This window comes from Triturus cristatus, chromosome 7, assembly GCF_964204655.1.
Source record: "Triturus cristatus chromosome 7, aTriCri1.1, whole genome shotgun sequence".
NCBI classification, from domain to species: Eukaryota; Metazoa; Chordata; class Amphibia; order Caudata; family Salamandridae; genus Triturus; species Triturus cristatus.
In genome coordinates this window covers 321,955,592-321,983,004 of record NC_140590.1, presented here as the reverse complement: position 1 = coordinate 321,983,004, position 27,413 = coordinate 321,955,592, and the positions used below count along the sequence as shown (strand labels likewise).

Genomic DNA, 27,413 nt, shown 5'->3' with positions numbered 1-27,413 from the left:
TAGTAAAGTGTAAGGAAACATTCTCTTATTACTGTTATGTACTATGCAATTACTGAGAAGACAAATATTTTTCAAAGTGTGTTCTCCTAGCAATAAGACAACTATTGGAAGTAACAACCACATGCTAGATCTGCCAGAGACATTATATGCATGTACCCCAGTTGCGACATTCATAAATGAAAAATAGGCTAAATGCATCCCTACCCAGGTGCTGGAGTCGTGTCGCTGTTTACAGTCTCCAAATCATCTTCTCCCTGTGGTGGAATAAATTAAGATATTTACACCAAATAAGACTAAGTGAAGGGGTCTACTGCATCAAGGATAACTATGCAAATGTATCAAGAAGGACTAGGATTAGCAGATTAAGGTCTTTGCAGTAAGAGAGTGCAGCTATCTCTAGAGATGTCCAGCTTGACAACAACAACCCTAAGCCACTGAATGTTCCCGTATTATTTCCCTATAAACCATCAACCTCTCTGACATTCACCATGCAGGTCTTTACCCTAAAAGTAGCATCCACAACAAGTCCATCCTAAAGCACCGTAAGCCTCAATCCAACTGAAGTCATTATGGGATTTAAAAGAACAAGACCATGCATCATAAAACATTTGTACCTGCTTCTCCCATTAGTCATGGTGCTCTACACCCATTCCATCCAACCTCTCAGCACACATCTACACGATGACCTCAAAGCTCATTGTGTTTGTCTACCAATCCGCATGGAGATTTATAACCACTACTACAGACTGAACCCCACAAGCACTTCTAAGTCCCAAAGCAATGGGTCGATCTAGCCTCTTAAGCCGTCACGAACCCTTTACTTCTAACTTCTCACCAAGCAACCCAGCCCTGCCATCTTGTATATTGTACAAGAGATAGTTTGTACAATTTGTGACTGTATCTAAATATCTAACAATGACTACCTTTCTTTAGTAACTAGGTTTAGGAAATAGTTCATCACATAGGTGAGCCCCGACCTTTGTCCATGGTGCTTCCTCAGCCACCATATGATCATCTGACACCTTCAACAGAGTTGATGCTGGCAAAGTCCATCTAGTTGGTATTAATGAACTGTGAAAGTCATAATGGCGTACCTGACGATGTGACTCGATGTAGAACAAACTCCTTCAAAAGATAAAAGAATATGTAAGGATTACCCAATGCAGTCATACCTCGGAGGAGTTTATGATAAAGCCTGCTAACAGTCGGTCTCTTCTTCCTTTTCTGCGGTCTCTTGCAGCCAGACGATTACGATTTTCAGATTCACTCTCTTCTTTGCTTTGTCCTTCAGGATCTATGGAGGCTGCAGAAAGAAACTAATAGTGACTGCCCATCAAAACAAAGATCGCTTTGTGTTAAGAAATACTACTGCCAAACATATGGTTGGTTTTGCGTAAAAATATGTTTCAACTGCAGAAAACAGTAAAAGTAACTAAAAACATCTGCAAGTCAGGACATCAACAAGAGGTTTGAAGGAGAACTGCAACTTCACAGGGAAAGCTAGCTTTTTTCATAAAATACAGGAAATCCTCTGAATTCGCACATCATAAGATATCACTTATGACGAAAAACAGTATCAGACAAAACAAGAACCTGTCTGCATTTGGGACATTTCGTCCATTTAAATTGTTAAAAACTTACAAATGCATTAATTTACAACTATGGATTTTAATACCAAATCTAAGAAGCATATTACCCCTTTCAGTACGGTTTCATGTCTGGGGGCGTTTAAGTGATTTGCTTTGCTAAAGGCACACACTTTACTGCAACTCAAGTAAACACTGTACTAGTAATATAAAACTGTTTTCTAAGAAAAACTGAACAGATATATTTGATGCTTTCAGTATAAGTAGTCTTATTTACGGTAAAAGTTATACTTGTAGTGGTGGAAATACCGCTAGGACTCGCAGTACTAGCAGCAGCCTTACAACTAGTAGGGCCTGTATTATTAATTAATAGAATTCATACTGTCTGCACAATCACAGCGCAGAGACTGGAGGATTACTAGAGGCTATAAAAAACCTGGGGAAACCCTAGATGGAGTTTGCACCGTACTGCACGATAAAGGCCTGGATGTTCTGCCTTTCAGCTACGTGTACTACTACTGTAGAGAAAGCTAGGCTACCATAAGAGGGTGCCCAATATGTGAAGTAGGGTCACAATCCTACAATTTTCACACCGAGTAGAGTGACTTAGAGAAGATTAGGTCTTAAGCAAGCCAGACAATATATTAAGTACATTATCAGGGGCTGAAACAGGTTGACCAATACAAGATAGTTGGTGATGAGCCCAAGTAGGTGTAAGACACACCAATCCTCCATTTGTTTTTCACCTTGTACAAGGGCAGACAAATAAAGTAATTAAGCATGCCCCTGTCTAATATGATTCTAATATCTTCACAATACTTAATCTTTTACAACAATCTGTCCACACAAAAACAAAAAGCTCAGAATGAGCCCACCTTGCACCCATTTGATGCTGCTGAATGAGGCCCCTATGTTGAAGGACTCCATCTAGTGTAGGAGAGCGCAGTCTTTTTTTAAAAATGTTATTATTTTGTTTAACAGTAGCCCAACAGGCACATAGGTGAATAGGTCACAGCAGAATAGTCCAGAAATCCCTTTCACAAACCGAGGACAAGCACATACGAGATAATTAAGTTTTCCCAGTCTCTTATAATACACTTTACAGTCTTGTATTGTTAGAGGTTTGCACTTACATGCACCATTGGGGCAGGATCAGTTTCATTACCCATCAACTTTGAATATTCACTTATCCCATGGGTGCATATTACTGGAGAGTCGGAAGGGGATACAACAGAGTGAGGCCAGTAATGACCTTAGCAGTCTTTGTTTTGATGGGTTGCAAATGCTCCACTTTCATACAGAGAGGAGCCCTTTCGGAATGTGAGGAGCAAATTCAATGAAAATACCCATTATGGTTAACTATGAAAGTTATTTACATTTAAAGAATGGAAGCAGTAGCTATTTAATATCTACTGAAAGATATTCCCCATAGATGAGACATTCAGAGCTCATGAATTCATAGACAATGCCCTTTAACGAATTAGGATTACAATTCGTAAATGTTTCCGCCCCACTATCTGGATTAATTTCAATATCAAACCCACGGTCTCCCCGGGACCGCCAGGAGTATGAGCATGAACACCAACACCTAAGAGTCAAAATGAAGTCAGGATATCGCAATGTATCGTGGGCGCTGGAAAAGTTTGCGCATCAGCAAGGTACAGAGTAATCTTTCTATAGGGTAAATTAAAAAGGACTTTTACAACCTTTAACAGAAGACAATTACAACCAGGGACGACGACCGAGGATCACAAAGTCTGACCAGTTAATCAAATATTCAGTTTTGAGTTAAATTACAAATTTCTGGAGACAATGTCTCAATTTTTGAATTTGTTTTTGCAGTAAAGTGGTCCATTAAGATGCCATCCACAGCTGTAAGATACAAGTACTTCTTATTGTGTTAGAAAGATATGGTTAAACACATGCTTTTACATTATCTACACCTGGGTGATGTACTGTTGTGATCTCAAGACCTAGAGCCAATGCCAGATTGCCTGAGCCTCTCTAATCTCTTTACTCCTGCTTGTTCAGACAGCATATTTTATTTAATTTATCTGCAAAATGACATTGTCTCTGATATAACTGGGAGAATCTTCCTCTTCTTCAGGGATCCAGCCCTGGATTGGGTCTAAAGAAATGACGGGGTTTTGCTGCTGTCTGACCTTGCTTACGGGTACTCTGAAGGGATCAGAGTTCCTTAGAGAAAGCTTAAGAAATTGCCATTCATAGACATTGTGAAGACTTTCAGATCGGATGACATTAACAACAATGAGGGCCATGTTATCAAGATATTTGTGTAGGACCCAAAAAACACATGCTTTAGACTCAACTAAGTAAAATGCTACTTAAGACCCTGTGGAATTTCTTCCAACATTTTCCACTACCAGCTTGTCCCCAATGGAGCTGAAGAATATGGTGTACAGTGTAGATCCAGAGATACTGTTCCACCAAGAGGAGGCAGAACCATCTCAGGCGCTATATGCCATTAAAAAGCTCTCCTAGACCATCCATGCCAAAATGGAATCGGACATCAATCAATCAACATTTGTAGAGCGCACTACCCACCAGTGAGGGTCTCAAGGTGCTGGGGAGGGAGGAACGCTACTGATCGAACAGCCAGGTCTTGAATAGCCTCCTGCAGGTCTGCCGTAGGTTCAGTGGGAGGGTGTTCCAGGTCTTGGCGGCGAGGTGGGAGAAGGACCTCCCGCTGGTGGTGGTTCTTCGGATGCACGGGACGGTGGCAAGTGCGTTTTGGATGCGTTGCAGTCGTTTGATGAGCTTGGTTGGGGCTCCCGCGTAGAGGGCGTTTCCGTAGTCAAGTCTGCTGCTGACGAGGGCCTGCGTGACTGTTCTTCTTGTATCTGTCGGGACCCACCTGTAGATCTTGTGGAGCATGCGGAGGGTGTTGAAGCAGGAGGAGGAGATGGCGTTGACTTGCTTGGTCATGGAAAGTGTTGAGTCGAGGATGATCCCCAGGTTGCGTGCGTGATCGGTGGGTGTTGGGGCTGTCCACAATGCAGTCGGCCACCAGGAGTCGTCCCAAGCTGAAGGGTTGGAGCCGAGGATAAGGACCTCCGTTTTGTCCAAATTGAGCTTCAGTCGGCTGGTCTTCATCCAGTCGGCGACAGCCTTCATTCCTTCGTGGAGGTTGGCTTTGGCGGTGAGGGGGTCCTTGGTGTGGGAGAGGATCAGTGGAGTGTCGTCGGAGTAGGAGATTATGTTGAGGTCGTGCTGTCGGGCGACGTGTGCGAGCGGGCCATGTAAATGTTAGACAGTGTCGGGCTGAGGGTATGTCACAGATGATCTCGGAGGCTTCGGATCGGAATGGGGGGAGGCGGACGCTCTGGGTTCTGCCGGAGAGGAAGGAGGTGATCCATTCCAGGGCTGTGTCTCGTATCCCTACGGCGTGGAGGCATGCGCGTAGTGTGCGGTGGCACACTGTGTCGAAGGCGGCAGATAGGTCCAGGAGGATGAGGGTTGTGGTCTCACCGTTGTCCAGCAGTATCCTGATGTAGTCTGTGGCGGCGATGAGGGCGGTCCCGGTGCTGTGGTTGCTGCGGAACCCTGACTGGGAAGGGTCCAGGATTCTGTTTTCTTCGAGGTATCGGGTTAGCTGTCTGTTGACGATCTTCGTTGACCTTGGTTGGGAACGGGAGCAGAGAGATGGGCCGGAAGTTCCAGTGAATTGTTTACCAAAAGCTACGAAAAGTGGTTTTATCTTATGGTAGGACTCTGTTGATGTAGTACATGAGCAGTCTTGATAGTGTGTGTAAAGCCCTTTCCACTATGGTGGAGCCTAGGTAGAGGAAGATGATGGGCAACTCAATCGTTTGATTAATGCAAGGTGGTTATACCACGTTTGGCAGGAATTTGGGGCTGATTGAAAGGTTCTTACATGGATAAAATCTGCAACTCACTAATGTGGCTGAGGGAGTGACTACTAGCAAGAATGCCACCTTCCATGACCAGAACTGCAGATTACAAGAGTATAGTTAGTCACAGGGTGAGCAGATTACCGTTGTGAGAACTAAATTCAAGTTCAACACAGAGGATGGAAGCATATTTGAACATACAACTCTTGTAAGAATCTTTATGACTCCTTTAACAGCAGGGATGTTGAGAAGAGACGTTTACCCTGTTCTGCATGTATGCTGCAACTGTGTCCAGATGTTTACGGAAATATATGCTAACCTTGCTTTCTGGAAATGCAATAGCTAGCACATAATGTCCGAGACAGACTTTCAGGTGGTCTGTGTGTTCAGTGATGAAGTAGTAGACAAACAATTTCCACTTTGCTGCATAGTAGGCATGCACAGTGGCCTTGCACACAATGGGCATACACCTCTCTGGGAGCTTGAAGTATCAGAACAAGAGGATTTAAGGTTCCAAATCACTACGTTGTACTATTTAAAGTTTAGCCTGACTGATGCTGACCCTGATTCTGACTAAGGTGGCCAGGCCTCAGCTGCAGTTTCTCATGTAGGTAGACTAATATATACCAGAGTACATAATACCAGGGTTGGCTGGTTCAGGGTAGCACCATTAGGATAATGGCTAGGGACACTTTCCTCATTTTCTTCACCACGTATTGAATGAGGGAGAAGAAAAACACAAAGCAAATATGCCACACCAGTTCATCCACAGAGCATTCCTATGGATTGTGGGAACCTGGAAGCAAATATTTGTCATTTTGCATTTTCAGGGGTGGCAAACAGGTCAATGGTCAGAGTGCCCCATTGATTGAAGTACTATTAGAGGAGACTTTTGGGGTCAGTTACCATTTGTGGACTTTCTGTTGTGTCCTGCTTACAATGTATATAAAGGCTGTCCACCCCAGCAAATGTTTTAAGAATGAATTGTTACAATAGCCCAATGCCAAATCTACTGGGTAGTTGAACATATATGGGGATGACCATGAAACTCTTGTAGGCATATATTGTGCCCCCTCCACCATGAATTAACTATCACTTTGGTCAAAGTGTAGACCTTACACGGACCATAAGGCCACTGATGTGTGCCTTGGTGTGCTCTCTCCCACTCCTCACTTTTAAGCCCCCCTTCTCTCCTCTTTCTTTTTATTTTAGTCTTGAAGTTGTGTCTGTCCCTTATTTCAAAATAAACACCTGTGCACTTACAGGCAGTGAATATACTATGACAGACGATACATTTGATTTATCATTGATTCTTTCTATCTGGTTGTTCTATGTATAGATTCTTATTAACAACAAAAAAACATTTTTCTAGCGTTATTTGCAATACTAACATAGTAATTTAGACCTACAGCTCTTACAGAACATCACTTATATTGTATCTTTTACACATGAAACTCTAAATAATGTTTGTCCAACATGATTCACAAACCATGGAATTTTTGGGGGGAGTGGGGTTGTTACACTAGCTCAGGCAGTTGATCCTAAAGGTATCTGGTGGCCCTACGTGGTCAGGGACAAGAGTGGAAGGGAGGGCAAATATCTTCTCCTAGCGTGTTTCCTAGATGAAATTTTTTAAAACTTTTTTTTACTTTAACACATATATGATTTAATCTTTCAGTGGTGAAATGGTCCTCATCACCACTTATTACAATACGCCCTCGCGCTTCGAACTTCACATAGGGCCAGCTGTTTTACACAAAGTCTTCCTCTGGGCTGAGTAAGTGTTCTGATTGGGACACAGTAATTCTTTAGTGTAGGAAGGTGGCTCTTTATATACTAAACCAAAGTAAGGCATAGTGTGAACAGAGTCCAATGGAACCCCAAAGGTTTGGGAAGAGGTAAAAGTAGTTAATACCTACTCTATTTTTGGTAGATGGGGTCGGGGGGAGCAGTAAGGCTTTATCACAGGGTAGTGTTAAGCATTTATTGTACACACTCAGGCAAGAAATGATGTCACACACTCAAAGACCAATTTCTATTTGTATAAAAACATTTAGTTATTTTATTTATAGATCCAAGCCAGGCCTGGTGCAGGTACGTGAAATAAAACTTTGCAATATTTATGCAGTAAATTACAGTTGAATGCAGATTCAAATGCAGTTTGTTGATTTACAGGCAAGTCAACAGTTCACAATACTTTTCAGTTACTTTATAGATTACTGTGCACATTACTTCTTGGATTACTTTTTAAGTTACTTTTGCTAATCAGTGTGATATTCCTGGATATCACACAGACATTTCCTAGACAAAAGGTAAGTAATTCAGTTTTTACACATAAGCAGTTTTTCGAGGTTTCATACAAACCAACTCCACACTTGAAAGCATTTTCAACTAAAAGCAGTCAATGTAATCCTATGGGAGGGAGGGAAATGCTACTTACCCAGTATGCATCTGTTCGTGGCATACAGAGCTGTAGAGTCATATGCTTTAGCATAGATCACCATCTGGTGATGGGTCTGGATGTTTGCACTTTGTTTTTGTTCGAAGAAGTCTTGTAGTCACGAGGTAGGTGACTCCTCCTTTCGGTGGATAGTGTGCATGGGCATCGACTCCATCCTTAGATTGTTTTGCCATAAAGGGTGATGATGGAGTTAGTAAAGAAGTCAAGATCGATGTTCATGTAAATTGAATCTAAGTAAGATATCACTGCAACAGGTAAAGGTACCCGGGGAGGTGGATGGGCGCATATGACTCTACAGCTCTATATGCCAAGAACAGATGCATACTGGGTAAGGAATATGCTACTTACCAGTATGCATCTGTTCTTGGCATGTAGAGCTGCAGATCTAAACACCGTGCATAGATCGCCATCTGGTGTTGGGCCCGGATGTTTGCAGTTTGTTTTTCCTGTTGGAAAGTCTTTGGAAGTCACGAGTTCGGTGACTCCTCCTCTGGTTCGTATTGCGCATGGGCTTTGGCTCCATCCTCAGATTGTTTTTCGCCAGCAGGGAAAGATGGAGCGTAGTAGTAACAGTAAAGAAACCCATGTGTATTGTATCTAAATAAGATAAGACTGGAACGGATACAGGTAGCCGGGGAGGCGGGTGGGCGTGTATAGATCTGCAGCTCTACATGCCAAGAACAGATGCATACTGGTAAGTAGCATATTCCGTTCGAGGCATATGAGCTGCAGATTATACACTGTGCATAGATTATATAGCAGTACCCAACCCTACCGGCGACCACCGGCATCCGTTGCAGTTGTTTGAAACAGTGTCTTTAGTACAGCTTGGCCCACACTAGCTTGTTGCTTGGTTTGCACACCTACACAGTAATGTTTTGTGAAGGTGTGCGGTGTTGACCATGTCGCTGCTTTGCAGATGTCATCTAGTGGTATGTTCCCTAGGAAAGCCATAGAAGTCCCCATCTTCCTTGTAGAGTGGGCTTTAGGGGGAACAGATAGCGTTTGTTTTGCTTTGTGGTAGCAAATCTGTATGCATTTTACAATCCACCTAGCTATCCCTGATTTAGAAATAGGGTTGCCTTTGTGTGGTGGGGAGAAGGAGACAAATAGCTGTTTGGTTTTCCTGAAAGATTGTGTTCTTTGGATGTAGTAAAGTAAAGCCCTTTTAACATCCAGTGTGTGTAAGGCTCTTTCCGCAACTGTTTGGGGTTGCGAAAAAAAAGACTGGTAATTCTACCAACTGGTTTAGATGGAATGGAGAAATGACCTTGGGTAGAAATTTGGGATTGGTGCGGAGTACAACCTTGTTGTGATGCATCTGAAGAAAAGGTTCCTGTATAGTGAGTGCCTGTATTTCACTAACTCTTCTGAGGGAAGTGATGCCCACTAGGAAAGCTGTTTTCCATGTGAGAAATTGCAGCTCGCATTTATGTAATGGTTCGAAAGGGGGTCCTATTAACCGCGTGAGGACTATATTCAAGTTCCAAACCGGTGAGGGTGGCACTCTGGGTGGAATTACTCTTTTGAGGCCTTCCATAAAGGCTTTGATGGCAGGCACTTTGAAAAGTGAGAGGTGCTGCCTATTCTGTAAATAAGCAGCAATTGCAGCGAGGTGTAACCGAATGGAAGTATATGCTAGGTTACACCTTTGTAAATAGCATATAATGTGCTGTATGGATACATTTAAAGGATTGATTGCGTTGTTGTGGCAGTAAACAACAAATCTTTTCCACTTTGATGCATAGCACGCCCTAGTAGTAGGGCGTCTAGCTTCCCTGATAATGTTCATGCAATCAGGGGGAAGGTTAAGGTATCCAAATTGTAGGACCTCAGGAGCGAGATCGCAAGGTTGAGTTGAGCTGGGTCCGGGTGCCTGATCTCTCCATGGTTCTGGGTTAGGAGGCATGGTGAGAGGCGTAGCTTTTGGTGTGGTACTACTGAGAGTTCCAGGAGTGTGGTGTACCACGGTTGTCTGGCCCATGTTGGAGCTACTAGGATCAGAGTTAGGGAATGCTGTTGTAGCTTTCACACCACTAATGGAATTAGTGGGAGAGGTGGAAAAGCGTATGCAAATGTGTTTGACCAGTTCATCCATATCGCATTGCCTTTGGACAATGGGTGTGGATATCTGGCGGCAAAGCTTGGGCATTTTTTGTTTTCGTGGGTGGCGAATAGGTCTATGTGTGGATGCCCCCACTTCTGAAAGAACGGGTGAAGAACTTGCGGGTGAAGTTCCCACTCGTGGATCTGCTGTGTCTGTCTGCGGACCCGTGCTCACTACGCCACTGGAGTCAAGCTATCCTGGCTGATGACGGCTGATAGCCAGAAACTGGTCCTAGGATGCTTGATTCCGGTCCAGGGAAGACATGGCTTGGCAGTTCGGGCTGGACTGTTCCCATGAGGCACAGGGTCAAGACTGATTTGCATATGGCCATGTCTGAACTGGGGTGGCGTAGTGGGCAAAAGAACGATGGATTTAACCCAGATCTCTGGACTGGGGGAGAATGTCTGCATTGTCAGCATTCCGTCCATCATTTGTTTGTTGTAACGCTTTTCGCCCTAAGTGGGATGGGTATTCCCAGACGTGGGACCCGTGCTCACTACGCCACTGGAGTCAAGCTATCCTGGCTGATGACGGCTGATAGCCAGAAACCGGTCCTAGGATGCTTGATTCCGGTCCAGGGAAGACATGGCTTGGCAGTTCGGGCTGGACTGTTCCCATGAGGCACAGGGTCAAGACTGATTTGCATATGGCCATGTCTGAACTGGGGTGGCGTAGTGGGCAAAAGAACGATGGATTTAACCCAGATCTCTGGACTGGGGGAGAATGTCTGCATTGTCAGCATTCCGTCCATCATTTGTTTGTTGTAACGCTTTTCGCCCTAAGTGGGATGGGTATTCCCAGACGTGGGACCCGTGCTCACTACGCCACTGGAGTCAAGCTATCCTGGCTGATGACGGCTGATAGCCAGAAACCGGTCCTAGGATGCTTGATTCCGGTCCAGGGAAGACATGGCTTGGCAGTTCGGGCTGGACTGTTCCCATGAGGCACAGGGTCAAGACTGATTTGCATATGGCCATGTCTGAACTGGGGTGGCGTAGTGGGCAAAAGAACGATGGATTTAACCCAGATCTCTGGACTGGGGGAGAATGTCTGCATTGTCAGCATTCCGTCCATCATTTGTTTGTTGTAACGCTTTTCGCCCTAAGTGGGATGGGTATTCCCAGACGTGGGACCCGTGCTCACTACGCCACTGGAGTCAAGCTATCCTGGCTGATGACGGCTGATAGCCAGAAACCGGTCCTAGGATGCTTGATTCCGGTCCAGGGAAGACATGGCTTGGCAGTTCGGGCTGGACTGTTCCCATGAGGCACAGGGTCAAGACTGATTTGCATATGGCCATGTCTGAACTGGGGTGGCGTAGTGGGCAAAAGAACGATGGATTTAACCCAGATCTCTGGACTGGGGGAGAATGTCTGCATTGTCAGCATTCCGTCCATCATTTGTTTGTTGTAACGCTTTTCGCCCTAAGTGGGATGGGTATTCCCAGACGTGGGACCCGTGCTCACTACGCCACTGGAGTCAAGCTATCCTGGCTGATGACGGCTGATAGCCAGAAACCGGTCCTAGGATGCTTGATTCCGGTCCAGGGAAGACATGGCTTGGCAGTTCGGGCTGGACTGTTCCCATGAGGCACAGGGTCAAGACTGATTTGCATATGGCCATGTCTGAACTGGGGTGGCGTAGTGGGCAAAAGAACGATGGATTTAACCCAGATCTCTGGACTGGGGGAGAATGTCTGCATTGTCAGCATTCCGTCCATCATTTGTTTGTTGTAACGCTTTTCGCCCTAAGTGGGATGGGTATTCCCAGACGTGGGACCCGTGCTCACTACGCCACTGGAGTCAAGCTATCCTGGCTGATGACGGCTGATAGCCAGAAACCGGTCCTAGGATGCTTGATTCCGGTCCAGGGAAGACATGGCTTGGCAGTTCGGGCTGGACTGTTCCCATGAGGCACAGGGTCAAGACTGATTTGCATATGGCCATATCTGAACTGGGGTGGCGTAGTGGGCAAAAGAACGATGGATTTAACCCAGATCTCTGGACTGGGGGAGAATGTCTGCATTGTCAGCATTCCGTCCATCATTTGTTTGTTGTAACGCTTTTCGCCCTAAGTGGGATGGGTATTCCCAGATGTGGGACCCGTGCTCACTACGCCACTGGAGTCAAGCTATCCTGGCTGATGACGGCTGATAGCCAGAAACCGGTCCTAGGATGCTTGATTCCGGTCCAGGGAAGACATGGCTTGGCAGTTCGGGCTGGACTGTTCCCATGAGGCACAGGGTCAACACTGATTTGCATATGGCCATGTCTGAACTGGGGTGGCGTAGTGGGCAAAAGAACGATGGATTTAACCCAGATCTCTGGACTGGGGGAGAATGTCTGCATTGTCAGCATTCCGTCCATCATTTGTTTGTTGTAACGCTTTTCGCCCTAAGTGGGATGGGTATTCCCAGACGTGGGACCCGTGCTCACTACGCCACTGGAGTCAAGCTATCCTGGCTGATGACGGCTGATAGCCAGAAACCGGTCCTAGGATGCTTGATTCCGGTCCAGGGAAGACATGGCTTGGCAGTTCGGGCTGGACTGTTCCCATGAGGCACAGGGTCAAGACTGATTTGCATATGGCCATGTCTGAACTGGGGTGGCGTAGTGGGCAAAAGAACGATGGATTTAACCCAGATCTCTGGACTGGGGGAGAATGTCTGCATTGTCAGCATTCCGTCCATCATTTGTTTGTTGTAACGCTTTTCGCCCTAAGTGGGATGGGTATTCCCAGACGTGGGACCCGTGCTCACTACGCCACTGGAGTCAAGCTATCCTGGCTGATGACGGCTGATAGCCAGAAACCGGTCCTAGGATGCTTGATTCCGGTCCAGGGAAGACATGGCTTGGCAGTTCGGGCTGGACTGTTCCCATGAGGCACAGGGTCAAGACTGATTTGCATATGGCCATGTCTGAACTGGGGTGGCGTAGTGGGCAAAAGAACGATGGATTTAACCCAGATCTCTGGACTGGGGGAGAATGTCTGCATTGTCAGCATTCCGTCCATCATTTGTTTGTTGTAACGCTTTTCGCCCTAAGTGGGATGGGTATTCCCAGACGTGGGACCCGTGCTCACTACGCCACTGGAGTCAAGCTATCCTGGCTGATGACGGCTGATAGCCAGAAACCGGTCCTAGGATGCTTGATTCCGGTCCAGGGAAGACATGGCTTGGCAGTTCGGGCTGGACTGTTCCCATGAGGCACAGGGTCAAGACTGATTTGCATATGGCCATGTCTGAACTGGGGTGGCGTAGTGGGCAAAAGAACGATGGATTTAACCCAGATCTCTGGACTGGGGGAGAATGTCTGCATTGTCAGCATTCCGTCCATCATTTGTTTGTTGTAACGCTTTTCGCCCTAAGTGGGATGGGTATTCCCAGACGTGGGACCCGTGCTCACTACGCCACTGGAGTCAAGCTATCCTGGCTGATGACGGCTGATAGCCAGAAACCGGTCCTAGGATGCTTGATTCCGGTCCAGGGAAGACATGGCTTGGCAGTTCGGGCTGGACTGTTCCCATGAGGCACAGGGTCAAGACTGATTTGCATATGGCCATGTCTGAACTGGGGTGGCGTAGTGGGCAAAAGAACGATGGATTTAACCCAGATCTCTGGACTGGGGGAGAATGTCTGCATTGTCAGCATTCCGTCCATCATTTGTTTGTTGTAACGTCTGTCTGCTGAGCAGATCTGCCACGGTGTTTTGTACGCCTGGGAAGTGTTGGGCTAGGAGAAAAAATCTTTTGTGGAATTGCCCATCTCCATATGCTCTGTGCTAACAGAGAGCTGTGGAGAGTGTGTGCCCCCGTTTTTGAATGTAGTACATGGCAGTCATGTCGTCTGTGCGAATGAGATCGCCAGTAACTCCAGATGGTTGATGTGGAGTAACTTCTGTTGCGGCGTCCATGTGCCCTGTGCTGTGAGATGTAACAGATGAGTTCCCCAGCCGGAAAGCGATGCATCTGCTGTTAGGATTATTTGTGGGACTGGGTCCAGGAACGGCTGACCTCTGGAAAGGTTTGTGGAGTTCCACCACTGCAGAGAGCGATGGGTGCGATCGTCTACCAACACCAGATCGGTCAGTTGTCCCTGGGCCTGGTTCCACTGGCGCGCCAGGCACTCTTGGAGTGGACACATTTGGAGTCTTGCATGAGGCACTGTTGGAAACAGCCCACTCCCACTCCGCAGGGTGGTGGTGGACTCCCCGAACACACTGTGGTAGCTTGGCTCGAGTGGTCAGGAAACAGGCGCAGTGCTAAGCATACAATATACCCATACAAGAACCATGCGTGCATCCGTTCCAAAAACGACTCTACACCGTAAAAATTATGAAAATATTCTTTCTTTATCTTTTTCTCTTAGTTGCTGATTGGAAAAATAAATAAGACAATCACAATATACAAATTTAAATAGTGCAGGTCAAATAAATACTGGCTGTTTGATGAAATAAATAGGGGTGATCATAAATAACAGGGCATAAATACAAGTGCAATATATACAGACAATTAAATACTTTGAGGCAATAAATACTGTACCAATAAATATTGTACACCATCAAGTCCTGTGGACCTATAAATATAGTGCAGCAATAAATAGGTAAAAATTCAATAAATACAGTACCCCCAATAAATAATTAAAAGTATACAGCCACACTCATGTAATCAGATGACACTTCAATTCTTAAGGGCTGATTTGGCCCAGGCACAGCTTGTAGGGTTGTGGAAGGCTTGAGGGGGGCTACTCCCTGGCTGGGACAAGGCTGAGGCCTAATCTGAGGTAGATCCAAGGGGGGTATACCAGTGCCCTGGCTTTCTCTCTCCACACAACCTCTCTAGGTTAGTCCCAGTTCACCCCAGGCACAGTCAGGTGGGTTTCAGCACCTCCCTAGCCCCTTAGAGCAGTCTCTCAGGTCTCCACAGGGCCTTAGGCGCCCTCTACTCCACTTACTGCCCTTTTTCTGATGTTCCGACGCCGCTGGAGTCGTGTCGACGCCGTGAGGCGGTTCCGGTTCGGTCTCGGCGGCCTCGGCACAATGTCAGTTCTTTGACGACGCCGGCAGGCGGTTCCGGTCCGATGTCGGTGGCCTCGGTTCGATCTCGACCTCCGATTCGACGGCGTCGGGCAGTCTCTTCACGATGTCGACTTCGGGCGGCTCCGGTCCGATGGCGCTCTCGGCTCCGATGACGTCGGCCGGCCTGGCCTCGATGTCGACTTCCGGCGACTCCGGGGTGCGATCCTCACCCCCGACCTCCGGTGCTCCTCTACCTCGGTCTCCGACGACTCCGGAGGGCGGACTTCACTCCTCCGATGACGCCGCTCGCTCGACCTCGGTTCACTTCCTCCTCGACCTCTGGTATTCCTCACGACCTCCGTCGGCGCCCTCTCACGACCTCAGGCGGCTCCGGGTACGACGTCTGCTACTTCAGTCAGCGCCGCTTCTCCACCTCGGGCTCCAGGTCTTCAGGCTACTCGACGCCGGACTCCAGGGAAACCAGTTTCCAGGTCAGGATCTTGCTGCTTTCTGCTTCTAAGGCCTGTTCCTGCTGTCCAGGTCCTTAGGTTGAGTTTTTCTGTCTTCTTCCCACACAGGGCTATAGGCTGGGATCCATCAGTAGGGACAAGTATCAAGGGTGGGTTTATGGACCCCACTCCAGGCACAAGTTTCCACCCCTGCTGCTTCACTCCTTCCTCCTTCACTGTTGTGCTCCTCTCTCTTCACCAGTCAGGTGCCAACTGCCAGCTCCAACTGCCAACTGCCTCTCTTATCCTCCCAACATTCTAAACGGTCTCCAACTGTCAGAGTTCTGGAATCTCCTGGAATGTTCTGGAAGGTGCTGGTAGGTTCCAGTGGATGCTGGTGATGTCACAGGTGGCCACCATCTTGTGCTCCAGGCCCTCAGACAGAAGTTTCAGGGGTAGCTAAAATGGCTCCCTGAATCTGCAGCAACACGAAAAAGTCTGGTGGTTCCCAAAAAGGAAAAATTCAAACAGGGTTTGAGGCAAAAGTGGGACAAAATAAATAATGATGAGGAGGGACCACCCAAAGGGCTGACAGGTCTAACACGCTTCCCCCCCAGCTGAAAGTGGGGAGAGCTACCCAACCCCTTGGGAGTTCTCATCACTAAGGCGGAAATACCTTGAGAGACCGTCTGCATTGGCGTGGTCCACTCCAGGCCGATGTTCCACCTGAAAGTCCATCCCCTGTAGGGAAATAGACCACCTCAACAACTTGGGATTCTCCCCCTTCATTTGCATCAGCCAACGAAGGGGTCTGTGGTCGGTCTGAACAAGGAAGTGCGAGCCAAACAGGTATGGCCGCAGCTTCTTCAGAGCCCATACCACTGCAAAGGCTTCACGCTCTATTGCACTCCACTTCTGTTCCCTGGGAAGTAGTCTCCTGGATAGGAAGACCACGGGTTGATCCAGACCCTCTTCGTTGAGTTGCGATAACACTGCCCCAATGCCATGTTCTGATGCATCTGTCTGGACAATGAACTTCTTGGAAAAGTCTGGGGCCCTTAAGACCGGGGCCTCGCACATGGCTTTCTTCAATTTCTCAAAGGCTTGCTGACAAGCCTCCGTCCAGACTACCCGTCGAGGTTGTTTCTTGGACGTGAGCTCCGTGAGAGGGGCTACGATGGTACCGTACCCCTTCACGAAGCGGCGATAGTATCCCGTGAGGCCCAAAAATGCTCGGACCTCAGTCTGTGTCTTGGGGGGTTCCCAGGCCATGATGGCCTCGATCTTCGCCTGGAGGGGTCGCACCGTTCCCCTACCCACCAAGTGTCCAAGGTACACTACCGACCCCTGCCCGATCTGGCACTTGCTGGCCTTGATCGTCAATCCAGCTTGTCTCAGGGCCTGGAGAACAGCTTGCAGGTGACGCAAGTGATCCTCCCAGCTGTTACTGAAGACGGCTATGTCATCCAGATAAGCAGCAGAGAAACTCTCCATTCCGGTGAGGATCTGGTTTACCAGGCGCTGAAACGTGGCAGGTGCGTTCTTGAGCCCAAAGGGCATCACACAGAACTGGTAGTGGCCATTGGGCGTGGAGAAGGCTGACCTTTCCCTTGCTCCATCAGTCAAAGAGATCTGCCAGTACCCCGAAGTAAGGTCAAAGGTACTTAGATATTGGGCAGCTCCCAGCCGGTCAATCAATTCATCCGCCCTAGGGATCGGATGAGCATCAGTTTTTGTCACTGAATTCAGTCCCCGGTAGTCCACACAGAACCTCAGTTCTGGTTGGGCACCCGGTGGTGCAGCTTTTGGTACTAACACCACCGGACTGGACCAGGGGCTGCTAGAAGGTTCAATCACTCCTAGCTCCAGCATCTTAGTGACCTCACTATGAATGCTGGCCTTCACCTTGTCTGACATCCGGTAGATCTTGGACTTCACAGGTGGGCTGTCTCCTGTGTCCACGTCATGGACGCACAGGTGAGTCCTACCCGGGACAAGGGAGAACAACGAAGAGTACTGCCCCAGGACCTGGCGACAGTCCTCCTGCTGTTCAGGAGTTAGAGATGGGGAGAGAACCACTCCCTCCACCGACCCATCCTTTTCCTGAGACGCAAACAGATCAGGGAGAGGCTCGCTTTCCACGTCCTCTCCTCCGTCAGTCACCATCATCAAGATGACTTCGGGCCTCTCGTGGTGGGGTTTGAGGCGGTTGGCATGCAGCACCCGCAGGGGCTGACGAGGGGTCTTCAGGTCCACCAAGTAGGTAGCCTTACCCTTCTTCTCCAACACCTCAAAGGGTCCTGACCAGCGATCCTGGAGGGCACTAAGCTCTCCTGGTTCGATCACCCACACCTTCTGGCCAGGCTCCAACTCCACCGGGTGAGCGTTGTGGTCATACCACGCCTTCATTACTGCTTGGCTGGCTTCCAAGTTGTCAGAAGCTTGCTTCCACAACTTAGCCATTTGGCTCCGGAAGGCCAGCATGTAGCTCACCACATCCTGGGGGAGCTTTCTGGGAGTTCTTTCCCATCCGTCTCTCACCAGGTTAAGAGGTCCACGTACAGGGTGCCCATACAGAAGCTCGAAGGGGCTGAAGCCCACTCCCTTCTGTGGCACTTCCCTGTAGGAAAAAAGTAAACAGGGTAGGAGGACGTCCCATTTCCTCCGCAGGCTTTCAGGCAGACTTCTGATCATGCCTTTTAAGGTTTTGTTAAACCTTTCCACTAGACCATTGGTCTGGGGGTGGTAAGGAGTTGTGAACCGGTAGGTCACTCCACACTCCTTCCACATTGCCCGCATATATGCTGACATGAAGTTGGTCCCCCTGTCGGACACAACTTCCTTGGGAAAACCCACTCGGGTAAAGATTCCCATCAGGGCCCTAGCCACAACAGGTGCTGTTATGGTCCTCAGAGGTATTGCCTCTGGGTACCGTGTGGCATGATCCACCAGAACCAGGATAAACCTGTGACCAGCTGTAGTTGGTGGATCTAATGGACCCACAATGTCGATGCCCACCCTTTCAAAGGGGGTGCTAACGACAGGGAGTGGTTCCAGGGGAGCTTTCAGCTTCACCCCTGTTTTCCCACTGGCTTGGCAAGACACACATGTCCGGCAGTAGGTATCGGACGACACTTTCATCTGAGGCCAATAAAAGTGTGGGACAAGACGGGCGAAGGTCTTGTCTTGCCCCAGGTGTCCTGCCAATGGTATCTCGTGAGCCAACTCTAAAAGGAAGGCTCGATAACGTTGAGGAACTACCAAGGCTCGTGACGATCCATGTAGGGGTGCCTTGGGTTCACTGTAGAGGAGGCCATCCTCCCAGTAAACACTGTAGTTCCCTTCAACGTTCCCTGCTGCCTGGGCTTCGGCCTGTCGCCTCAGCCCCTCAAGGGTAGGGCACTCCCTCTGGCCCTGGCAGAATTCCTCCCTGGACGGGCCTCCCTCCACGTGCCACTCGGCCGGGATGGGTAGGTCCTCCAGGTTGGTAACGTCCCCCTCCGCAGACTCCTGGTCCACCACCTCCGGTGGCCTATCCGTCCTACGGGGTGGAGACGCCGAGGCAGGCTCCTCCTGTCCTCGGTTCTTCCCTTGACTGGCAGCTGGCTGGGCCTTTGTTCCAGGCTCCAGCCGGAATGAACTCCCTCTTCGGGTAGTCTCGGACCTTGTGCTAACACAGGCCCAGTCAGGTGTACCCAGCATCTCGGTGTGAGTCCGGTATTCCACCTCCTTCCAAGCGTTGTGCTCCATGTCATTGCCCAGCAGACAATCGACTGGCACGGCAGGGCTTACGGCAACTCGAAGTGAACCTGCAACCCCCCCCCATTCAAAGGGAACCTCGGCCACTGGATAGTGACCTGTTCTGCCGTCAGCCATCGCGGCTGGGTGGAGTACATCGGGAATTACCTGCTCTGGAGACACCAGTTGGCTACGCACCATAGTCATACTGGCTCCTGTGTCTCTCAGAGCCTCCCCTCTTTGGCCGTTGATGGTGATCCACTGCCCATACTTTGCGGTATTTGCGGGCACCTGGATCTTAGGAACCATCTCCCGTTCTCCCAGGGACACTAAAGTGACACCCGCCCACTCCCTTTCCTTAGTTAAGGGCATCTCCTCCCCGAGCACTACACTAGCTACTCCGGGGGGCTTTCCTCCAGTGGGAGGGGGTGATCGTTTCTGACACTTCGGATCTCCTTTATAGTGTCCAACGCCACCGCACTCGTAGCAATGGACAACCCTTGGCTGCTGACTCTGGCCAGGATTAGGGTTTCTGGGTGGGTTAGCCTTAGAGGTGAATCCTGTTCCCTTCCCTTGGAAGTTATTTTGGGGGCCTTTGGAGAACTCCTTTTTCTTTTCCCCTCCCTCTTTCTTCTGGGGGGCGCCCTGTCCGGCCTTTTGAGTATCCCCTCCAGTCCCCCTTGTGGACACCCGGGTACTGGCCCAAATGTCCGCCTCCTCAGCAAGCTTCCGGGGGCTGGTCAGCTTGCTATCCACCAGGTGTTGCCGCAGTTCAGGGAAACATTTCTCGAGTAGGTGTTCCTTCAGTACTAGGTCAAACAGCTCCTCGTAGTTCCTTACTTCACTGCCCTGAATCCAACCTTCCAGTGCCTTCTTTGCATAGTCCAGGAAGTCCACCCAATTCTGTGTGCCCAGTTTGTGACTAACCCTGAACTTCTGTCTGTACTTTTCAGGTGTTAGTCCAAACTTTCTGATGAGCGCCAGTTTCATGGTGGGGTAGTGGGTCTGCTCATCCTCTTCGAGGCCCAATAAAGCATCCCTACCAGCTGGAGGCATGTACCTATACAATCCTCCTCCCCAATACTTCACTGGAACCCCATGGGCCCTCAACGAGACCTCATAGGCTGCTAGCCACTTGGCGATGTCGTCACCCGCCCCATAGCTAGCTACTATGTCCTTTGGCAGGTAAGGTTTGGATTCCCTGGTGATTTCTTGGTCTTTGCTGCCACCATTAGGAACAGTTGGTGCCCCAATTCTTAGGATCTGAAGCTCTATCTCTTTCAGTCTTATCTCATGAGCCATCCTCTCTTTCTCCGTCTCATGAGCCAACCTCTGTTCCTCCTTCTCCTTCTCCAGCTTTGCTAAATCCCATGTGAGCTGTCTTTTCTCTCTCCGATCTGCTAACTCCACGCTGGATAAGCCCCCGCTAGAGACAGTGCTGCCCTTCCTAGAAAGTGTCCTGGGCCCTGCTGACAGGTTCCCCACCTCAGGTTGGTACATCTCAGCCCCCTCGGGGTCAGGCTCTCCATCCCTGTCTTCCTCCTCAGCCTTGCTTTCTCGGCGTGCCTCCCCCCAAGCCCTTAAGCTGGTTTGGAGTGCACCCTTCTTTGCTCCTGGGGGACAGTACACCCCCTCCCGCTGGCAAAACTCCCTGAGTTGGGCCACAGTGTACGTTTCTAGATTCTCTAGTACAAACTCCATCTTGCCCACTCAGGTTAGAGGACAGGTTTTGTGCAGTAACAATGTAGGGTGGTACCTTTAGTAATACCTCCTCCCACCACCAGAGTAAATTTGGAAAAAACAAAAACCCACAATTAGGAAGGCCGCTGTGAGAAAACTCCCGGTGTAGGCCTATGGACTACCCACAGTTATTGTTGAGTATATGTAGGCACAGCTCTATCCCACCACTGAACACCAATTTATGTTGGAAACAGCCCACTCCCACTCCGCAGGGTGGTGGTGGACTCCCCGAACACACTGTGGTAGCTTGGCTCGAGTGGTCAGGAAACAGGCGCAGTGCTAAGCATACAATATACCCATACAAGAACCATGCGTGCATCCGTTCCAAAAACGACTCTACACCGTAAAAATTATGAAAATATTCTTTCTTTATCTTTTTCTCTTAGTTGCTGATTGGAAAAATAAATAAGACAATCACAATATACAAATTTAAATAGTGCAGGTCAAATAAATACTGGCTGTTTGATGAAATAAATAGGGGTGATCATAAATAACAGGGCATAAATACAAGTGCAATATATACAGACAATTAAATACTTTGAGGCAATAAATACTGTACCAATAAATATTGTACACCATCAAGTCCTGTGGACCTATAAATATAGTGCAGCAATAAATAGGTAAAAATTCAATAAATACAGTACCCCCAATAAATAATTAAAAGTATACAGCCACACTCATGTAATCAGATGACACTTCAATTCTTAAGGGCTGATTTGGCCCAGGCACAGCTTGTAGGGTTGTGGAAGGCTTGAGGGGGGCTACTCCCTGGCTGGGACAAGGCTGAGGCCTAATCTGAGGTAGATCCAAGGGGGGTATACCAGTGCCCTGGCTTTCTCTCTCCACACAACCTCTCTAGGTTAGTCCCAGTTCACCCCAGGCACAGTCAGGTGGGTTTCAGCACCTCCCTAGCCCCTTAGAGCAGTCTCTCAGGTCTCCACAGGGCCTTAGGCGCCCTCTACTCCACTTACTGCCCTTTTTCTGATGTTCCGACGCCGCTGGAGTCGTGTCGACGCCGTGAGGCGGTTCCGGTTCGGTCTCGGCGGCCTCGGCACAATGTCAGTTCTTTGACGACGCCGGCAGGCGGTTCCGGTCCGATGTCGGTGGCCTCGGTTCGATCTCGACCTCCGATTCGACGGCGTCGGGCAGTCTCTTCACGATGTCGACTTCGGGCGGCTCCGGTCCGATGGCGCTCTCGGCTCCGATGACGTCGGCCGGCCTGGCCTCGATGTCGACTTCCGGCGACTCCGGGGTGCGATCCTCACCCCCGACCTCCGGTGCTCCTCCTCACAGGCTCCGGGCGACTCCGGAGTGCGATCCTCACTCCCGACCTCCGGTGCTCCTCTACCTCGGTCTCCGACGACTCCGGAGGGCGGACTTCACTCCTCCGATGACGCCGCTCGCTCGACCTCGGTTCACTTCCTCCTCGACCTCTGGTATTCCTCACGACCTCCGTCGGCGCCCTCTCACGACCTCAGGCGGCTCCGGGTACGACGTCTGCTACTTCAGTCAGCGCCGCTTCTCCACCTCGGGCTCCAGGTCTTCAGGCTACTCGACGCCGGACTCCAGGGAAACCAGTTTCCAGGTCAGGATCTTGCTGCTTTCTGCTTCTAAGGCCTGTTCCTGCTGTCCAGGTCCTTAGGTTGAGTTTTTCTGTCTTCTTCCCACACAGGGCTATAGGCTGGGATCCATCAGTAGGGACAAGTATCAAGGGTGGGTTTATGGACCCCACTCCAGGCACAAGTTTCCACCCCTGCTGCTTCACTCCTTCCTCCTTCACTGTTGTGCTCCTCTCTCTTCACCAGTCAGGTGCCAACTGCCAGCTCCAACTGCCAACTGCCTCTCTTATCCTCCCAACATTCTAAACGGTCTCCAACTGTCACAGAGTTCTGGAATCTCCTGGAATGTTCTGGAAGGTGCTGGTAGGTTCCAGTGGATGCTGGTGATGTCACAGGTGGCCACCATCTTGTGCTCCAGGCCCTCAGACAGAAGTTTCAGGGGTAGCTAAAATGGCTCCCTGAATCTGCAGCAACACGAAAAAGTCTGGTGGTTCCCAAAAAGGAAAAATTCAAACAGGGTTTGAGGCAAAAGTGGGACAAAATAAATAATGATGAGGAGGGACCACCCAAAGGGCTGACAGGTCTAACAGGCACTATAAAGATGCAAGAGGCCATCATCCCTATGAGCTGCATAAACACTCTTGCTGGGAGAGAGTGTTGACATAGGAATTTTTGACGCAGAGCCTGTATTTTTGCAATCCTGACAGGATTGGGATAAGCTATGGCTTTTGAGGTGTCTATGGTGGCTCCGAGATATTGTTTTGTGTGTGATGGTACCAGGTGGGATTTTTGATGGTTCACCGTGAACCCTAGCTGGTGAAGTAGTTGGACCGTAGCGGCGGTATGTTGCACACATTGTTGGTAGGATGCGGCTTTTATCAGCCAATCGTCCAGATAGGGGAAGACATGAATGTGCTGTCTTCTGAGGTGTGCAGCCACTACTGCCAGGCACTTGGTGAAAACCCTTGGTGCTGTTACCCCGAATGGGAGCACCTTGAACTGGTAGTGTTGTCCGTCCACCACAAACCTGAGGTACATTCTGTGAGACTGGTGTACTGGGATGTGAAAGTACGCGTCTTTCAAGTCCAGAGAGGTGAGAAAATCGTTCTGGGAGAGAAGTGGAAGAACCTGTTGAAGGGTTACCATGTGAAAATGGTCTGAATGAATGTAGGTGTTTAGAGGTCTGAGATCTAAGATCTAAGATAGGTCGTAGGGTCTCGTCCGTTTTTGGAATTAGAAAGTACAGGGAGTAGACCCCTAAATTTTGTTGATTAATTGGGACCTGCTCTATTGCTCCTTTTTGCAGGAGGGAGATCACCTCTTGTGTTAGTAGCGCAGTATGTTCTTGCGACATAGGGCGGTGCCTGGGTGGAATGTTGGGGGGTGTAGATGTTAATTCTAGGCAATACCCTGACTGAATAATTTGTGTCACCCATCTGTCTGAGGTGATTGTCTCCCAGACGTGAAGGAAATGTTGTAGTCTGCCTCCGACCGGAGTGGAATGGTCTGGAGGGAGCGGGGGAAAAGTCATTGAGCAGGAGGTGTGGCAGAGAGGGCGGTATTTGTTTTGCCTCTGCCCCCGCCTCTTTGATAACCCTTCGTGAAGGTAGATTGAGGAGGGGATTTATAGGACGTGGATGCACTGTCCGAGGAGTAGCCTCTGCCCGTGCCCCGAAAGGAAGAACGGCGAAAGGAGCGCCTGGGCGTCTGTCGGGCTCCCATAGATTTCGCCGTGTCTGTATCTTTTTTCATTTTTTCGAGGGCTACGTCTACTTTAGGGCCAAATAGATGATCTTGGTCGAAAGGGTGATTTAATATAGAGGCTTCTACCTCTGGTTTAAACCCTGAGCCAGGCATGGCGACGGAGAAGGACACTGGTGTTTATGGCCCTTGAGGCTGTATCTGCTGCATCTAGGGCACATCGTATCGAGGTAATGGTTATTGTTATTTCCCTCTTGAATAAGTTCATTAGCCCTAGTTTTGTACTTTTCAGGGAGATGGTGCATGATGGTCTCTAGCTCATCATAATGCGCCCTGTCGTATCGGGCCAACAGTGCTTGCGTATTGGCAATACGCCAGATAGTGCGCTTCCCTGACGCGTCTAGGAGCTTGGACTCTGTCAGGTGGGGGCGCTTCGCCTGACGCCTGAGAATTTGAGCGCTTCCTAGCTGTAGACACCACTAGGGAGTCTAATGGTGCAGGGCCTTTAATGTAAGAAGGGTCTGTGGGGGCGGCTTTGTATTTCTTCTCTATCCGAGGGTTTAGGACCCTGGCCCTGACTAGGTCTTTAAAAACCTCAGGGGCATGTTTAATTACGCCCTTTAACATATGTGTATCGTCAAAGGTGTCTAGGAGAAAGTCCTCCTCCACTGGGTCGGTATGTAACTCCACCCCGTGGTAGTGTGCCACCCGTTGTAACAAATGGTGAAAACCCAAGGAATCTTCAGGAGGGGATGGCCTAGATGGATAAAGGTCATTCTGTGGGACATCTGGGATGTCCAGATTGTTATAATCATCCCATGGGTCTGGAGATCCAGTAGGGGTGGGATCTTGTGGCACATCAACTGGATCATAGTAAGGGTCCCCCAAATCGTCTGGGACAGGAGACAAGGTGGGGGAACGATGAGGTGGAGGAGGTGGGGAAGGCACCCTGAAAGGAGAGGTAGCAATGTCCTTTCTCTTTGGAGGTGGAGGTGGAGCTGGCTTGTCCAAGTGTCTCTTTTTTGAAGACAATTTGTCCTTCACGTAGCTAACACCCGTACCGACAAAGTTTTTTAAATGCTAATTCCTAACTATAACGTACCTGAAACCTATGGTTTTTTTCAGTGAATTTCAAAGGTTTTTTCAGTGCCAATTTCTAACTATGCCTACAGAGATAGGACATGTGAAGAAAGAAGGAAAAACGCACAGAAAGAAAAAAAATAAATGCAGAAAGAAGCAACAGAAGTCCTCAAAGACTAAGAAAAGTGCAGGAAGAAGGAGAACGTGCAGAAAGAACAAACAGAAGAACAGAAAGAACCTTGTTGCTAAATCATCCTGTACCCTCAACTTTTTCAGACGGATACTGGTGGTAACTGAGTCTGACTAACCAGTCCTAGAGCTAGTGCTATGTTAAAAGACACTCAGAATACAGTGAAAACACCTACATACACTAGGGAACATTATGCGTTGGGGTCCCCCTGTGATCAGCATGACCTCCTCTGTAAGCCCCTAGTATATAATAGGGCAGGGGATTAAACCTACCTCTTATAACGCACCACAGGGCATGTTTGCACACGTCACCTCAGGCCCCGTCCCCTCCCTTCCCCACTGTGTAAACACGCCCTGTGGCCGTTTTAAGTTGGGCGATTAAGTCCCCTTGAATCCTGAGGGTCCCTAGGGTCTAACTAGACCACTAGGTACCTCTAGTATGCGCCACAGAGCTGCGTTGCAGAGAGATGTAAAAAGGGGCACGGCCTGCACCACCTCTCTGCAACGCAGAGCAGTGGCGCTTACTGGAATCACCTGGTGGGCTAGTTGGCCCCCAGGGTCCCTCAGGATTGAAAGGGAATTATTTCCCCAACTTAAAACGCGCCACAGGGCGTGTTTGCACACGTCACCTCAGGCCCCGTCCCCTCCCTTCACCACTGTGTAAACGCGCCCTGTGGCCATTATAAGTTGAGAGATTAAGTCCCCTTGAATCCTAAGGGTCACTGGGGTCAAACTAGCCCACTAGGTACCTCAAGTAAGCTCCACAGAGCTGCGTTGCATAGATGTGTAAAAAGGGGCGTGGCCTCAGAACACCTGTCTGCAACGCAGCTCCCTGGCGCATACTGGAGATACCCGTTTGGCTAGTTGGCCCTCAGGGACCCTCAGTATTGAAGGGGAATTAATTCCCCAACTTACAAGTGGCCAGGGGGCGCGTTTGCAGAGTGCTACAAGGAGGGGGCGTGGCCTCCGGCGCGATGCCGGTCTTTTATTTATTTTTTTAACAAGGAGGGCAGTGTGGGCCCCCTTTTTCTAATTTATTGGCCCTGGGGACCCCATCCCCCAGGGCCTGCACCCTAATTTATTTTGTTGAAAAAAATTAATTTGGCCCTCCCAAGGCCTTAATCGGCCCCAGGGACCCCAACCCCCGGGTCATGGCCTTTTTTTTTTTTTGTTTTTTAAATTCTTTAGGAGGGGGGCTGTGTTGCCCTCCTCCTCAGGCCACTTATGGCCCCCATCCCACGGGGCCGGCCTTTGTTTTTTATTATTTTTAAAAAATATATATTTATAGAAACACCTAGGACATGCTGGACAAAACCGTATGTACCTATCACCATGACGATTTGCGTGATATTCATTAAAAGGCGACTATGCATACAATGAATCCACGTGGCATGTATTTACACCGCTAGTGAAGTTCTGACATGTCTGACGCCCTACCGTGCCTAATCCCGGTGCCCCCGCCGGTGGGTACTCTCCAAGGAGACACCCTTGTTGTTTATTTATACAAACATGGGTAGCTATTGACGGGCACATTTAATACACACGCACACCAAGCCATTCAAAGGGGATTCGACAAAAATTTGACCAAACTATGCAAGAAACCCCCCTCACGGTTAATAAAACACACATCCACCGCCGGATGTGTAATACTTTTTATTTTACTCTCTGGAAAGGAGACGAACCTCACTTGAGAGTCACAGCGTGCTTCTGGCTGAGCCCAATGCTGTGTTACACCCACCAGTGCCCGCCGAGTGCCACACACCTCTGTGTTGTATTCCACCAGCTAGTGCGCATGCTATGACACTCTCTAGCCCATGTGCACTGTAACACCACCCCGTGAATATGTCATGCCACACTTGCCTTCGCACGGGTTATATTGCCCCATCTAATGTGCCTTCCTCGATGCCTATGTTATA

At 49.0% G+C, this 27,413-nt stretch overlaps 1 protein-coding gene across 3 annotated transcripts in view; it reads right to left on the bottom strand.

The window, feature by feature from the left end:
* PPP1R12C (protein phosphatase 1 regulatory subunit 12C) overlaps nt 1-27,413 on the bottom strand; it is a 1,231,266-nt gene that overhangs the window by 261,518 nt on the left and 942,335 nt on the right. For all 3 annotated transcript variants that reach the window (XM_085616407.1, XM_085616408.1, XM_085616409.1), the window contains 2 exons: nt 1,173-1,303; nt 205-254 (listed from right to left, as the gene is read on the bottom strand). In XM_085616407.1, the coding sequence (XP_085472533.1) occupies nt 205-254; nt 1,173-1,303 (181 nt within the window). The remainder of the gene's footprint in view (nt 1-204; nt 255-1,172; nt 1,304-27,413) is intronic.